The sequence below is a fragment of the Xenopus laevis genome, chromosome 1S (genome assembly GCF_017654675.1).
Source record: "Xenopus laevis strain J_2021 chromosome 1S, Xenopus_laevis_v10.1, whole genome shotgun sequence".
NCBI lineage: Eukaryota > Metazoa > Chordata > Amphibia > Anura > Pipidae > Xenopus > Xenopus laevis.
In genome coordinates, this window is record NC_054372.1 from 128,586,675 (window position 1) to 128,603,183 (window position 16,509).

At 35.5% G+C, this 16,509-nt stretch overlaps 1 protein-coding gene across 3 annotated transcripts in view; it reads left to right on the plus strand.

The window, feature by feature from the left end:
• Positions 1–15,916, plus strand: part of syk.S (spleen tyrosine kinase S homeolog) — a 50,870-nt gene extending 34,954 nt beyond the window's left edge. The window contains exons 6-14 of one of the 3 annotated variants that reach the window (XM_041574036.1): positions 1,872–1,927; positions 3,156–3,224; positions 6,113–6,197; positions 7,945–8,122; positions 8,809–9,018; positions 9,433–9,622; positions 9,919–10,059; positions 12,222–12,334; positions 14,143–14,574. In XM_041574036.1, coding sequence (XP_041429970.1) covers positions 1,872–1,927; positions 3,156–3,224; positions 6,113–6,197; positions 7,945–8,122; positions 8,809–9,018; positions 9,433–9,622; positions 9,919–10,059; positions 12,222–12,334; positions 14,143–14,215 — 1,115 coding nt within the window. In that variant the 3' untranslated portion in view covers positions 14,216–14,574. 3 annotated transcript variants of the gene reach the window in all.
• Positions 15,917–16,509: the final 593 nt, after the last annotated feature.

Consider the following 16,509-nt stretch of genomic DNA (forward strand, 5'->3'; position numbering starts at 1 on the left):
AGATAGATGTTGTATATTTCTTTTTTTTTTTACTAAATAACTCTGTCCATTATCTCCTTGTGAGAACATAAATCAGCCCTAAGGCCTGGTTGGTTACCATTTAGAATATGTTTTTCTGCTGTCTTACATACAGTACACCTGGAACTATAATCTATAGCTTAATAACTGCTAGGACTGTGACCTGCTAACACCAACAACATGACAACCTGTTTGGTGATACCACCTGAGTTGCTCAACTCGTCTCATTGGCGTAGCGTCTCTGCAACAGACTGTTCACTTACTTCATTCTTGCAACTTCTGTGACATTATTAGAATCATTATCAAACTTATGGACATACAATCTGGTCGTTTTCTGAGCTTGTTTGGCATCTCATCATGGTTCTCAGTTGTGACAATGTTGGGGTTTTTCTCATGCAGCACCTTCAGCAGTGTCCTATATGCAGAACTAGATTGGCATAAGCTGTCCTTGCTACAGATCCTCTGTAGTGACCTTACACTTGTAAACAATAGGACTCCTCTCCTGCATTTTGTACCCTGTCTCTGTCTACAACCACCTTCCAAATTTGAACTACACTATTAAAAGGGACCAACGACACCATCCAGACTGCCAAACAAAGATACACATTAATTAGGCATTAACATGTAAATGTGTCCCTTCCTTACAAGACCGTATTTTCAATTTTGAATAGAACAGGAGTGATTGAAACTAAAATGATTTAAAACCATACAGAATTCTAAACACTACTACTGCAGCCCTGTATGGGTCCTCTACTAATGGCCTAATCTGAAGTGAAAAGATTCTATGTATAGTAACTTAAGCCCTGCTCTCATACCTTGATTTAATATATCCATGCATGTGTTTCTATCTTTCTGGTCTTCCTATAAAGCCTATTTAAAACCGATCAAAGCAGCAGGAAAATGAGCAGAAAAATCACAGATTGTCACAGACTTTTCAAAATGAGTTTCATTTTTATATATGAAGCCAAAAGGTTTGTCAGCTTTACCTCCTACTATAAATCTGGCTCTTGGAAAAACAGATTATGCTGATTATGATCTTGGCAAGAGTGGTCATGAATTTCTATAAAAACAGTGTTGTCCAGCCAGTCAATGTCAGACAGTCCCTACATTACAACTTTCACCTTACAAGAATATGAAGGCTAAGGACAACAGATGGTGGAGCCAGTGCTAGGCATCACTGCTATTATTATGTTGCTATTCTGCAGAATATGACCTGATCAAGCTGATTTTGGTTTGGTTTTTCAAACTGAAGATAATTATATTAATGTTCTACATACCCCCAGCAACCAGTTAGAATGATAAATTCCAAGTTTATTGCCAAACAATTGTTTACTAGTACCAACTAGTAGTATAGTTAGAACGATAATACTGCTTCTATATTTGTACTAATCTATTATTTTGGCACAATACTACAGTATGTCAGGATAAATTCAGGCATAGTGGAGCCACATACAGTAGGATGATGAACTTGGTAGCAAAACTATATTTTTCTTGAGATCAAAGATCTCTATCTATCTCTAAACCCCTTACTGCCATAGATGGTTGGAAATGGTGGGTGTGAGATGGTGGGAATCAAAGCCACTTTAGGAGCCTAAAACTTAAAGGGGCCTCATGGGCCCAATGTATTAAATAAATAAATAAAAATTAAATTAAACAACATAAATGTTTTCTTCCTCTTTGTTAAAGTTATTGGAGCAGCAATAGCATTTTGCACCATTTTATAACAAATAATTAAATACAAGAAACATTATTCATATATACTTTTTATATCCTAAGCACAGGATTGTATATTTTTTTTTTTGCTTCAACTGTAGTTGGCAAAAGTAAATCTAAATGTCTTCATTCTGTTATAGAAAGCTTTATATTTAATCGTGGAGCATGTCCAGCACCTCCTACCCACCATCAATTGGTAAGTAATACATGTTTGTTCATTACAACTTGACAAAGGCCATTCTCTGCTGGTAAGTACCATACACATACTATAGTGCTGCCCTTTTCCCCCTCTTTAATAAAAAGGACTAGAATAGAAACTGTTACAGCCCAAATATTTATACCATACCCAACCATCCACCAGTATCAAGAAGGATTTGAAAGGCCAAGGGCGCTGTGCCAATGAGGCAACTAGAGAAACTCACTTTAGGTGACAGCTCCACACAAATTACTAGGGGAGGCAAAAAGCCACTCCTGGTAACTTTAAGCGCCAATTTTAAGAGCCAAATTCAAGTTTTTAAACCTGAAATTCAACTATTCTAGTGCAAGAGAAAGCAATTGCACTTTCTGCACTAGCATTGTTTAGCCCCAACGGACCACCGGAAAGTTAAGCACGGGGGGGGGGGCAGGGGGGCAGCAGAATGGATGAGAAACACCACCGTAAATGGCTAAAGATTAATGTATTCATAGATTTATTCAGACAACTTTATTAACTCCTGTTAAAGGTGCCCTGTTACCCTATGAAATCATTTCAAACCCTGTTATCATGTTAAACAAGCAAAATAAACTTTCCTTATACAAAACAATTTAATCAAACTTTGTTTCCTTCATTCTTTATAATCCACAATCACAGTAAGAAGCCAGGTGCTATTTTATGGAAACCATCAAGGCAAGCATGGCTTTTTACAAATTACAAAAAAAAGCCTTCTGCTAAAAACGCATGTCACCTCTTTATCCAAAAAAAATCTATAGTTTCAGTTGTACCAAGCAAGCCCCATCAGAAGGCCCATCTATTTGACTCAAATAAGTATTTCTTGCCCATTAAGTTTGTTCACTCCATAAAATAATCCAATTTCTATCTGCACTGTAAAATCTAACCCTGGTGCTTGTGGTCTGTTGGGTGGACATTGTTGAAAGGACTGACGCACTTACCAAGCTGACTTATTTTCAGTGGAACTTTGTATAATAAATATCCATGATCTGAGCCAGAAGATAAAAATACCATCCTCTTTGGAAATAATGAAGGCTATTTTTCAGATAAATGACATATGATATGCAAAACAATATAATGCATTTTCACTCTTGGTGAAAGTGGCCCCTTTAGGTTTAGGATTATTATTACTGCCCCTGAGAGCGTTCACTTTTGAATTGTAATGTTTTTTTCTGGCAGCACGTTTATTGTTCCTCTCTAACATTGTGGTTTCTAGAATTGGTCAGCAGGTGGAATTATCTCAAGATTCAAATCCTACTCCTTCCCCAAGCCTGGCAACAAAAAGGTGCACTGTACACACTATCTAAGGCTTTCCAAAATCCTTAAAATCAGCTTATTCACATTAAAGCAGCATTGTGGATTTCTGCATTATATGGTACTGCCAGGGCTGTCTTTAGTGGTGGAGGCACAGGGCAAAAACGTTTTTAGAGGACCTTAAGAGGTAGGACTGTAACTGTGTAACTTGTAACTTAAGGTACCTGATCTGATGCAGTAATGCTGTTTCCAGCATCATCTGACTGTAGCTGTCAGCAGGTGCTTGTATTTGTATTTCAAAACAAAGTTTGAGCAACACTGATGTAAATTGTTGCTACTGCCATCTTGCCTTACTATAGCAGCTGTCCTACCGTGTCCAGTCTCTTCCCAGAATATATTCCACTGCTGCAGTCAGTGTTGCTCTACCATCTCTACCCCAAGTTAAATGTGTTTTATTTTACGTTTTCTCAACCTAAAATCACTACTCACAAAGGCCCTACTATGTGTGAGACCCTAGACAACTGCCCCTGCTTTCATCCCACTAAAGACAGTACTGCAGTCTTTTTCAAGTTGTTGGTTTCCATTTTTCTTGAACACACTATTGTCAAATGCCATCTTCCTAATAAAATCTGCAATTCACAAAATGCCAAGAACTATTTGCAGCCACTCCTCAATATGGAACTGAATATTGGGCACATGGGAACATGTTCATTAGCATGCACATGTGATACCCATGCCCATGATAGCTTGTGCCTTAGGCAGTGTAATTATCATGCACTATAGCTGTAAGCAGCTGGCAGCAGTTCTAGGCACTGCATGCACCAATGATTTCTCCGAGAAGCTTATAAACATTATGTCATCACTGTCATGAGTTCCATTTTATTTCGCATGATTGTTAAGGGGAACTCAAACAAATCTGAAGTCACTGTTCCCCCTGTTCATTGGCTATGGGGACTTCTAGAGAAAATATTAAACAACTACCGACTATTTCTGCCACCTTAATTGCAATCTACACATAATTCATTTGCAGAAATGATATTAAAAAGCAGAACATATGTAACACTTTTCCTCCAATCACATTACATCAACAACATCCACTTGGGAACTGCTACAAACATTTTGTTTGCTGTTTTATGAGCCAGCAGTGCTGCTTTAATATTACTAACTGTGTGGTAACTGCGTGACATTAACCATTAATGTCGGTTATTGCCCTTCACTTGCTATAGACTCCAACTGCCATCTGACTTACTGAAGATGCTGGCATTTGTAGTTCATGCCATTTTAAGGGCACCAATTTGACATTCCTGCTTTTAACACTTTGCTTGTGTGGTTTGAAAACAGAAAATACTGGACTTGTCATAAAAATGGAAAAAAATAAATATTCAGTGTATCATAAATATGTCAGCATATTGATGCGGTGTCAGTAATTGCAGGCAATGAAACAAATATTACCACACAGTTGTGTTATACAGAATAATGATACATAAGGAAGATAAGGGCATTTAGTCTCCAAACTCATTATTTTTAGTGGGCCTTGGGATCAAAATTACCTTCTGCTCACCCACCTAATTGGTCTCTCAGCTAGTACCATGACCATTTATGCATGAGAGAGAGTAATGACATAATAATAGATGGACAGTGAGGGAAAGAAGAAAATAGGAAAATGAAAGAAAAATATTGAACAGGTGAAAATATCAGAATGGACATAAGGGGCAAGAGGGTAAAGTGTACAATAAGATAAAGCAAAGATGCAGAGTTTATAGGACATATTGACAAGACAGTATGGTAATCTAGTCACTTGGCCTAAGGTTTCTGCTGGTTCCCAAGTTGGCCAGTTGGACACTGGTCATTTTTATTTTCAGATCTTTTTGCATGTCATATTCCCTGCTAACGAGCATTTTTTAAAATGAGAAAATACAGCTCATCTATCTCCACCAAAGTTTGGGCCAATAAATCAGTCATATTTTTGCTGCAACATTGCAAATGTATCACAGGCAAAAATACATCATATAAGTAGGCCAATGTATTTATAAATAAGTTGGGTAGCATATAAGTGCTCCCCAAAATGTCACCATACAATTGTAGTGGGTAATAATGTGGTAAATAAAGATTACTATACACAGGCAGACTTTGTACAGATTTAGGCACAATTCAATAAATTCACCTACTCATTGTAACATTGATGGGGTGCAAACGATCCTACCGTTCCTACAAATTCATCCCAACAGTTGATAGGGCAAGTTGACCATGGATTGCACAGTGAATTGTTAGTTCAAATGTTAGTTTAGCTGATAGGTTTGGTCACAGAGCAGAGACAAAATCTGCCAGTGTATGGCCAACTTTAAAACATCTAGCAATGTCATTATATAGGATATTAACATGGATGTTGTGATGTAGATGCCATGCTAATATGGCTGTTGCATCTTTATAATGGTACATTCAACAATCCGAGCCTGGAGAAACTACTTTTGGCAAAAAAACATTGGCGAAACAATATTGTCACTAGAGTATTAGAGTATTTTCAAAGTTTCCCAATGGCGTAATTACACCTGGGAAAAAGTTACATACTATTCAATGTTGGTGAAAAATCCATGTGCGATTTTAGTAAATATGTCCCAATGAGTGGGCCAAGTCACTGGTTAATTAGCATTTTGAAAGTTATATAATACATATATATATATATATATATATTATATATGAACACTCAGTGGTCTCTGATAATTTTCTACATGTATAAAGAATTTAGAGTAAGACTCTTGTTTCAGGTTTTGACTGCAACAGGGAAGAAGGCCTAGGTGTCATGGCAAGTTAAAAAAAACATTCTCTGGAAATGCCATATATAATTAAGTTTTAGACTTAACTTTTCAGTAACACTATGGTTATATTTAACATTAATGTACTTTCTTTATGTATATATAGTCATCAGTGCAGAGTCCTGCAGACTCCATGAGACGGAACCGAAGTTCTACAGCAATAAATGAGTATGCACGTAGGCCAAATGTAGGTACGTTTCAATTAACAAATGTACAACAAAATGTCAGATTGTAAGCTGCACCAGCCCATTTCTAAGGAAACCTAAATATGAGAATGGGCATCTCTCTGTAAGTGGCTTTCAGCTGAAAAAAAATTCTCATGTCATATTGATTTGTATTCTGTATTCATTGTAATGTATAAATACTAGTGATGGCACCGAATCCTCTGTTATGGGATTTGTCTGAATTTCATAAAGAATTCAAATTAATCCTGAACCGAATCTGAGCCCTAATTTGCATATGCACTGAAGGGTTGAAAAGAACCTTGCATGCAGGACGCAGGAAAAAACGTGAGACTTCCTTTTTTGCATTCCTAAAAATCATGTGATTTAAAGTGCTTGGATTCAGTTTAACCAGGTTCTTGGATTGGGCCCCATACAGATATGGGATTCATTATATAGCACCCCAGAAAGCTCCAAATTACAAAAGGGCCATCAAATAATTCAATTTTTAAAAAGTGATTCCTTTTTTCTCTGTAATAATAAAACAATACCTTGTACTGATCCCAGATATAATCAATGCTTATTAATGTTTAAATAATTTTTTAGTAGATTTAAGATATGGAGATGCAAATATGAAAAAACCCAGGTCTCTGGCATTCTGGAAAACAGGTCCCATATCTGTTTCATGGATATAACCTGATATAACCAGATCCATGTCTCAGGTTGGCTTTTAGTTCAGCATGATACATTCTGTTAACAGATCTTCAATAACATGGGTACCATTGACTCTTAAAAATATAGTTGGATAACTGGTGTATTACTGGAACTTCACACACCCGAGATCTATTAAGTTTCTTACATTTTGTACAAAAAAATTAGAGGGCATTTTCTAAGCATCTTTTGTTCTAAGGCATACATTTAAAGAAAAATAAGAGGTGTAGCCTTAGGAAAGGTTTAATGTATCTTGTCCATATTAAAACCCTACCATTGGTCTTTAAAGGGGTGGAAATATAGAATAGACTGGAATGAAGGCCACATTATGAGATATCATGGGGAACTTTTTACATTAATTCTGAGTGCACTGGGGTATTGGCATAAGTATGCAGATGTATTTTTATTATATTTAAAAAAGTTTTAAGTTGCTCACTGGTTAGATTTTTTTCAGTTTGTATCTAGAAGTAGACTTGACTCATTTCCAGATTTCACTGTAATTTTGAATCACATGACATGCAGAGGAAATCCATAACTTCTGGTCTTTCTGTCCCTTTAACTTTGCCCAATTTTGCATTAGTCTAAGGGGACTTCTCACAATTGATAATACCCTAATGGAGTGAATTATTCACTGGTGGGAGAAAAGCAACTTGGGTTGAAGTGAATTGGCAATATTTATTCATAACACAGGTATGGGGCTTGTTATCCAGAATGCTTGGGACCTGGGGTTTTCCAAATAATGGATCTTTCTGTGATTTGGCTCTTCGTCCCTTAAGTCTACTAGAAAATCCTGTAAACATTAAATAAACCCAATATACTGTTTTTGATTCTAATAAGGATTAATTATATCTTAATTTGGATCAAGTACAAAGTACTGTTTTATTATTACAGAGAAAAATAATTTTTAGAAATGTGGAATATTTGGATAGAACAGAGACTATAGGATACAGGCTTTCAGTAATTCTGAGCTTTCTGGATGATGGGTTTCCCAATTATAGATCCCATACCTGTATATCATTTTGCTTTGCTTTATTTTTCTTTAATTTAATTACTTCTATTGTCTCAGAAGTCACAAAGGAGTCTATGCCTATGGACACTGATGTCTATCGAGGAATATATGAAGACCCAGATGAGTTCCGACCCAAGGATGGCCAAATTGCTCCAGAACAGCTTACTTTGCTTGATACTGAACTAGGATCTGGCAACTTTGGAAATGTTAAAAAAGGAATGTTAAAGACATTAAAGTAAGTCATTAGTTTTTATGCCAGTCCAGATGTCCAAGGTGTATAGGAAAGGATTGTTTAATTTTTTACCAAATCCTGCATATTATTGCACTGTTAATGCAGTTATGGTGCAGATAGCAGATGACTATTGCAGAGCTCAGATTTGTTGCTTACTAATAGTGTGCATTGCCAGCATTCCAAACCTCGTCCCACTGCAGGATCGCAGAAGTGAAAGCAGAGATATACAATAAATTATTAGAAAAATACTAATATATATATATATCTATATATATATCTATATATATATATATATATATATATATATATATATATATATATATATATAGTGTGATAGTGTGTGTATATATGTATCAATATATAATAAACATATTGCAGAATCTCAGAAGTGAAAGCAGAGATATACAGAAAATTGCTAATATATATATATATATATATATATATATATATATATAGTGTGTGTGTGTGTGTATATATATTCACCTTCTGAATCAGCACAAGCTATCCAATGTTACCATTAACTTCCGGGTGCTGTGCTATAGAATGCTGTAGTTGAACGCACACTGTTGCATTTATTCAATATTTATTTAGCACCATCATTACAGATTCCTTACACGTGTTGTTAGTGTTTCATTTACGTTTGCTAATGGTTTGGATCATAAATACACAGATGCTTTTCTTTTGTACAGATCTGAAAAAACAGTAGCTGTTAAAATTCTTAAAAATGACAACAATGATGAGTCATTGAAGGATGAGCTCCTCAAAGAAGCCAAAGTCATGCAGCTACTGAATAATCCCTACATTGTGAGAATGCTTGGAATATGTGAAGGGGAATCATGGATGCTTGTCATGGAGCTGGCGGGACTTGGGCCTCTAAATAAGTTCTTGGCTAAAAACAAGTAAGCAAATGAGAAGGGCTTGATTTTCTATGCAACAGATAATTCAGAAGTAATATGGCCATTTTACATAAATATATTATTTACCCTTGCCTTACACTATATATGTATATCTGTGGAGGTTCCTGACAGTTTAAAGGCACAAAGTTGCAGCACACTCTTTCTCTCTCTTAATGAAAATGGTTGTATATGCAGATAACTTTGGGGAAATTGCACTTGCAGATATAAATGAACCTTACAGTGTGTAATCTTTAACCAGCTCTGCACCGGCCTTTATATGTATGTCCCCTCCATATACCAAAAAAAATATTTATTTTTTATTCATAATGTTATAGACTAGTTTAATAAAAAAATAAATATTAATAACATGGTTTTCAGGTGCAACACATTTGTACTTATACCTTTCTACTATTACAGGAATGTTACAGAACATAATGTAACAGAGCTTGTACATCAGGTCTCCATGGGAATGAAGTATTTAGAAGAAACAAATTTTGTTCACAGAGACCTGGCAGCACGAAATGTTTTGCTGGTCACGCAACATTATGCCAAAATCAGTGATTTTGGGCTTTCCAAAGCACTTGGATCTGATGAAAATTATTACCAAGTAAGCACTGTTTCAGTAGCTCTAATACATACATCTCTAGTTACACATATATATAAAACCATTGTTTAAGTTGCACAGGCAGGGCTTTCTATCAAGGAACAATACAACATTGGGTGGTGGGGGGGTTGAAAAACTTACTGAAATGCTAACATATCAGATATCTACCATATGAGATTCAATGAAGCAGATATTTATTATGTGATCTTTATATTGCACTAGACAATTCAGCCTTCATAAACGTGTCCAACTAAGATTTCCATTAGTTTGTGCTTTTAAGGGTTTCATTTTTTTTAAAGGCAAAGACTACTGGGAAGTGGCCAATGAAATGGTATGCCCCTGAATGTTTAAACTATCATAAATTTTCAAGCAAGAGTGATGTTTGGAGTTTTGGAGTTCTAATGTGGGAGGCATATTCCTATGGTCTAAAGCCATATCTGGTAAGTTGGTTCTTCTTTTGTTTTATAATCATTATTTCACATAGGAGGTGTTGTTCACCATAATTAATGTGTTTTAATTACACAATATGCAGGCAAACATTTTTGAATGGTATACCCCTTCAGGAAAGTGTAGGAAAAATTAAATTACCCAATCTCTTGTCCATATTTCAAGTTTTATTGATAAACCAGTCTTGTGCAAATTATGTCCCCCCTGTAACAACATATTAAATGACAACTCAAAAATGCATCTTTTTTATGAAGGTTCTTTATTTCCATTCTTGAACATAAGCTATTAAAGATATTCTGTCATGAGAAAACATTTTTTTTCAAAACGCATCAGTTAATAGTGCTGGTCCAGAAGATATCTGCACAGAAATCAGTTTTTCAAAAGAGCAAACTGTTTTTTTTATATTTAATTTTGAAATCTGACATGGGGCTAGGCACATTGCTCATTTGTCAGGTGCCCCCAGTCATGTGACTTGGCTCTGATAAACTTCACTCACTAATATCACCCACTCCTTTTCCCCCTCAGAAGCCTACCAATAGAATAATGGGGAGGTAACCAGATATTAATCAGACAAATCAACTGGACTTGCTGTCTTTTTCTTGAAGACGTTTCACCAGTCTTCTGACTGGCTTTCTCAATTCAGAATGACTTGTTGCTAATGACTCGATTGCTAATACAATCAACACCTTACCTTCATGAGATCCTTGCTGATTATGATAAACTGATTGTGCTAATTGGAGCAATATTCCAGGGTATTTATTCCAGAAATATCTTGGTTACAAGTCATTCTGAATTAAGAAAGCCAGTCAGATGACTGATGAAACGTTTTCATGAAAAACACAGCAAGTACAGTTGATTGGACTTATTAATACAGCTATGCAATGACCGGGACGAATGAGAATCTTCACAACCAGATAACAGCTCTATGACACAAGATAACAGCTCCTTGATACTTGCGAATTGCACTCAATAGTAAAATTCCATGTCCCACTAGGACATCTTTAGTTACATTGAGTAGAAGAAACAATAGCCTGCCTGAAAGTAGTTCCATCCTGAAGTGCTGGCTGTTTTATCAAAGCACATGACCAGGCAAAATGACCTGAGATGGCCTACACACTAATATTACAATAAAAAAAATACTTGTTGGTTCAGGAATGAAATTTTATGTTGTAGAGTGAATTATTTGCTATGTAAACAGTGTTATTTAGAAATAAAAACGACACCATTAAATCACAACAGTATCCCTTTAGGTTTGCTACTATTTAAAGGAAAACTATACCCCCCAAACTATATAGGTCTCTATAAAAATATACTGCATAAAACAGCTCATGTGTAAAACCCTGCTTCATGTAAATAAACCATTTTCATAATAATATATATTTTTAGTAGTATGTGCCATTGGGTAATCCTAAATAGAAAATTGCCATTTTAAAAAATAAGGGCCGCCCCCTGGGATTGTAGGATTCTCTGTGAACACAAACATACCAAACAAACTATACATGTTAGGTCACATGAGCCAATTAACAGACATAGTCTTTTGCTTCCTCACTTCTTCCTGTTACAGTTAGTTGCAGTATTTCTGGTCAGGTGATCTCTGAGACAGCACACAGACCATCACGAAATGGTGGTTCAAGGCAAGAGATGTAAAAGGACGATATTTACTTAAATATATATATATATATATATATATATATATATATATATATATATATATATATATATATATATATATATATATATATATATATATACACCAGTTTGGTAAGGATCTTTAATATGCCAATTAATATGGTATAAACTATCTATTGCTTAGATATTCATTTTGGGGGTAAAGTTTTCCTTTAAGCAAACCAAATATTAGGCACTAATCCAAAAACATTGGACTACAAAGTTCGAAACTCATGCTGCTTCCTATGTCTTAAAGTCATAATTTCACACAAGTATAATTTGTTCCTATGTTATTACATCTAGGTAGTTCTGCAGTAATTTGGTTGTACTGTTTTTAGAAAAAATACATTCTAGACTGATAGGAAGATAATATTTACAGATGATCCATTATCCACCATGGTCGAATGGCTGTTTTTAGAAAAGAAGAGAAAGCACACTAGGCAAATTTCTATCAAAATCAACCTAATTATTGCACTCCATCTTTCAGCGAATGAAAGGTAATGATGTGACAGTTTTTATTGAGTCTGGAAAACGCTTGGAGTCCCCTCAACGTTGTTCACCAGAAATGTACAATTTAATGAAATTATGTTGGACATATGGGTAAGTATGAAGCAGGCATCAAAGACTAAAATACGGAATTGGGCAGGAAATATATATAATAGGTCAGTATTGTAAAGGGGCAATGAAGAGAAAGGGGGGAATTTAGTGGATGCTCTGACTGTCTGGACATGTTAGTCAACCACCCTGTAATCCTATTGGATAGCATATGACGTGTCTAAACTGAAACTTTATTTACCACATGCATAATGCATCTTCAGGTGCAAAAGTAAGGGGAAGCCACCGCTCCTCTTCAGTTCATTTTATTCTTCAGGCTGGTGATACCTGAAGGCCGAACATTTTGAGTTTTTAAACGACCAGCAATGTCAAAAAGTGAAAACGAACGTTCGGGTATCAATCATATGTTTTAATGCAACAATCTTAGACGAACAATTTAAATTGTAGGATTAAAGTAGGAAAAATAACAAATCACACAATGTTTGGGCCATTAGAAGTAAAAACAATACTTGTACGAATATGTCTTGGCGGTCACCAATAGATATTGTCAATATCTGCTTTGCATGCAAAGATATTATTGTTACCAATTGACTAAATGACCAATTTCCATGGTACGAAAATTGTCTGATGATTATACACGGTCTGATAATTGTATGAATGAAAGTCTTTTAGTCTACAGTCCAACCGACATCCATAAATGGCATTTGACCTTTGTTTATGCTTCTGTATAAGAGCTTTAACAACTGTGTATTCAGCTTACATTTATGTCTGCAAAGTGCTGTTTTAGTCGTGCCACAGTCAGTCCCACAAACATTACATTTGTTAAAGGTGTTGCATCATAAGGCAATTCAGAAGTATCAGTCATTTTGACAACCAGTGTCTGAGGTGGCAAAATATGACATTTTCCACACAACTGCATCTGTTATGCATTGAAGTGCAAGTGCAACTGGGCACAATTGCTTCAGATGCATTGTCCCCTTATGACCACAATTAAACTATTTTAATTAAAAAAATGCTGCATTGTGCAACATGGTGAAATTCCATGTTGCACCCTGTACTCATCATAAAATATCCCTTATCTGTTATGTACACTATAAACATGAGCTTTTATGTCCTGTTTAACTTAAAAGGCTGCCTCCTTGCCTACACGACAGAGAATTCATATATACTATGGTAATACACTATATCCAACACTTTCCAGTAGCATAAATAGCTATTCCTGGGCCCCACAGCAAATTATTTTTCAAGCCCCCAAAATGTCTAGAGTTTGACCTGTTCTACCAATATTTACTGAAATTGTAAATTAATTAAGGTCTCATGGGGCCCCTATACAACCTGGGCCCCCCAGCAACCGCAGAGTCTGATTCCTCTGTAGTTACGCCCCTGACACTCTCGTTTTTTGGTGTTACTGTAAGCCTGTGTAAAGCTCTGCAGAAGACAATGGGGTGGTAGTAATAATAATGAAATATATACATAAAAAATGGAAATGATTATAAAAAGAAGAATGGTATACTAACTCTGTCATTCCCAGCTTGTTGCCTCTGGGATACAGCAAACTATAAATAACCCAGAACAAAATATATTTTAAGGGAATGTATCCAGACAGAGATGGAGTGAAGAGAGAAAGTGGCAATAGCTGGTTTTTATCTTTATCACCCTGGTGTTTATAAATGTTGTGGCAATTTAGTTTTCCAGCCCTCAGCATTCTCACTGATTGAGTATTATGTCTATCATATGTCAACACCAGCCAAAGGTCAGTTAGTAGAACAACACCTTTGTATAGAGGGAAAATAAAATATTTACTTATTTACTTGTTTATTGTTCACATCTTCTTTGTTTTCTCTCTTTTCCAGTATGGATGAACGACCTTCTTTTGCTGTAGTTGAACTAAAACTTCGCAGTTATTATTATGACAGTTCTCACTGATTTGAAGAAGAAGCACAGCCATGAACTTTTCCAGGGTGTTCGGGACATACAGTATCTAGTTTGTGTATATACAGTACTATATATATAATTTTATATACTGTATGTATATATATATATATATATATATATATATATATATATATATATATATATATATATATATATATATAGTGAAAAGTTTACACTCGTTTACATTTGGTTTCTATTATCGAGAAATCCAGAATTTAGAATGCTACAAATACAGGAATGCCATTTTCCATAGAGTCCTACTTAACGTAGAATTAAAGTCGTTTCACACTTAGGGGCAGATTTATCAAGGGTCGAATTTCGAGGGTTAAAAAACCCTCGAATTAGACCCTCGAAGTTAAAATGCTTCGAATTCGAATATCAAATTCAAAGTATTTTAGCGCAAAAGCTTTGATCGAATGATCAAATAAAAATCGTTCGATTGAACAATGAAATCATATACACTATAGTAGTACACTATATCGATTCGAACGATTTTAAGCGATCGATCGAAGGATTTTTATTCTACCAAAAAAATTTCGAAAAGTGCTGGGGAAGGTCACCATAGGCTAACATTGGACTTCAGTAGGTTTAATTTGGCGAAGTATGAAGTCGAAGGTTTTTTTAAAGAGACAGTACTTCGATTATCGAATGGTCAAACAATTTTTACGTTCGAATCGTTCGAATCATTCGAACCAATTCGATGGTCGAAGTACCCAAAAAATTACTTCGAAATTCGAATATTTTTTCATTCGAATTATTCACTCGAGCTAAGTAAATCTGCCCCCAGGGGTTGCCAACAACATGGATTAGTTTAGTTACCATCAACAATGAGGGAGTTCTTTTTTATTATAACATTAAAGAAAGAAGAATTAATTGCTTAAAGGAGAAGGAAAGTCGTTAGGCACCCCCAAGTGAATGTATTTACTTACCTGAAACCTTGGGCCGGTGCTCCTATCAGCAGAAAACTGCGGAGTTATTCCAGTGAGCACCACAAAGCGATCCTCTTCTGGCGTCTTCTATCTTCTCATGGCTGTGCATGTGCATTAGAGTGAAAAGTTGAACTTGAACTAAAAAGCCAGCTATTTCATTCTACTGCCCATGCGTCTGCCCCTGGAAATTTAAAGAAAGATGAAGCCAAAAAAAGGATCGATCCGTGGTGCTTGCTGGTATGACCCCAGGTACAGTTTTCTGCTGATAGGAGCACCAGCCCGGGGGTTTCAGGTAAGTAAATATATTCACTTGGGGGTGCCTAACATTTGGCGACTTTCCTTCTATTTTAAGCAATTAATTCTTCTTTCTTTAATGTTCTAATAAAAAATAACTTCCTTATACTTGATGGTAACTAAACGAATCCATGTTGTTTGCAACACAATCCTATCGGATTGTTTATCTGGTATCTTTAATCTATGGCACTCCAAAGTAAATCCCGAAAGCATTAGGTACCAATCATTCAGGATAATAGATTCCATATCCGTATTTAAATATGGTCTTTTTGTGGGTGTATTTTAAAATTCAAATAAGGTACATATATATGAAAAACATCTTTATTTTTAGCCATATGGCGCTGACAATATATGTAGCCGTTATTATAATTAATACATATTAATGTTATACTTAATTAAATGCTCTTTAAATGTATTTACCTTTCTGTAAAATTTAATTGTGTACCTAATAAAATAGGTTTAAGTATTATGGTCTGTATTGTTGCACACAACTGATTCCCAGCAAATTGAAAACTTTGGGGCAAACTGTGACTGTTTTAGTATTACAACTATCAAAATGCAGGGATGGTTTGATGTCTGTGAGATGCTGGGAACTGTACTGGAAAACATTAACTCTTGAGTTGGTCATTTACATTTACAGCCATGTGCCAAAATTTCAGCAGTAGAAAATACTACCTACTAGGCCCAATAAAGTCAGTGTTAGAATGGAAATGGCTTTAACAAAGTAACATGTTAATAAAGTCCATTACTTGTATTAGTAAAGTCAAGGCTCATTTCGGAGATTTTTTTATTGGCCAAAAATACGTTCCCATAGCAAATAACAGGTGGAGAAAACAATATAAACTTCTTATCAAAAAGTATGTTAGAATTAGGGATGCACCGAATCCAGGATTCGGTTCAGGATTCGGCCAGGATTCAACCTTTTTCAGTAGGATTCGGATTCGGCGAAACCTTCTGCCAGGCTGAACCGAATCCAAATCCTTATTTGCATATGCAAATAAGGGGAGTGACTTTTTGCCACAAAACAAGGAAGTATAAATGTTTTTCCCTTTCCTACCCCCA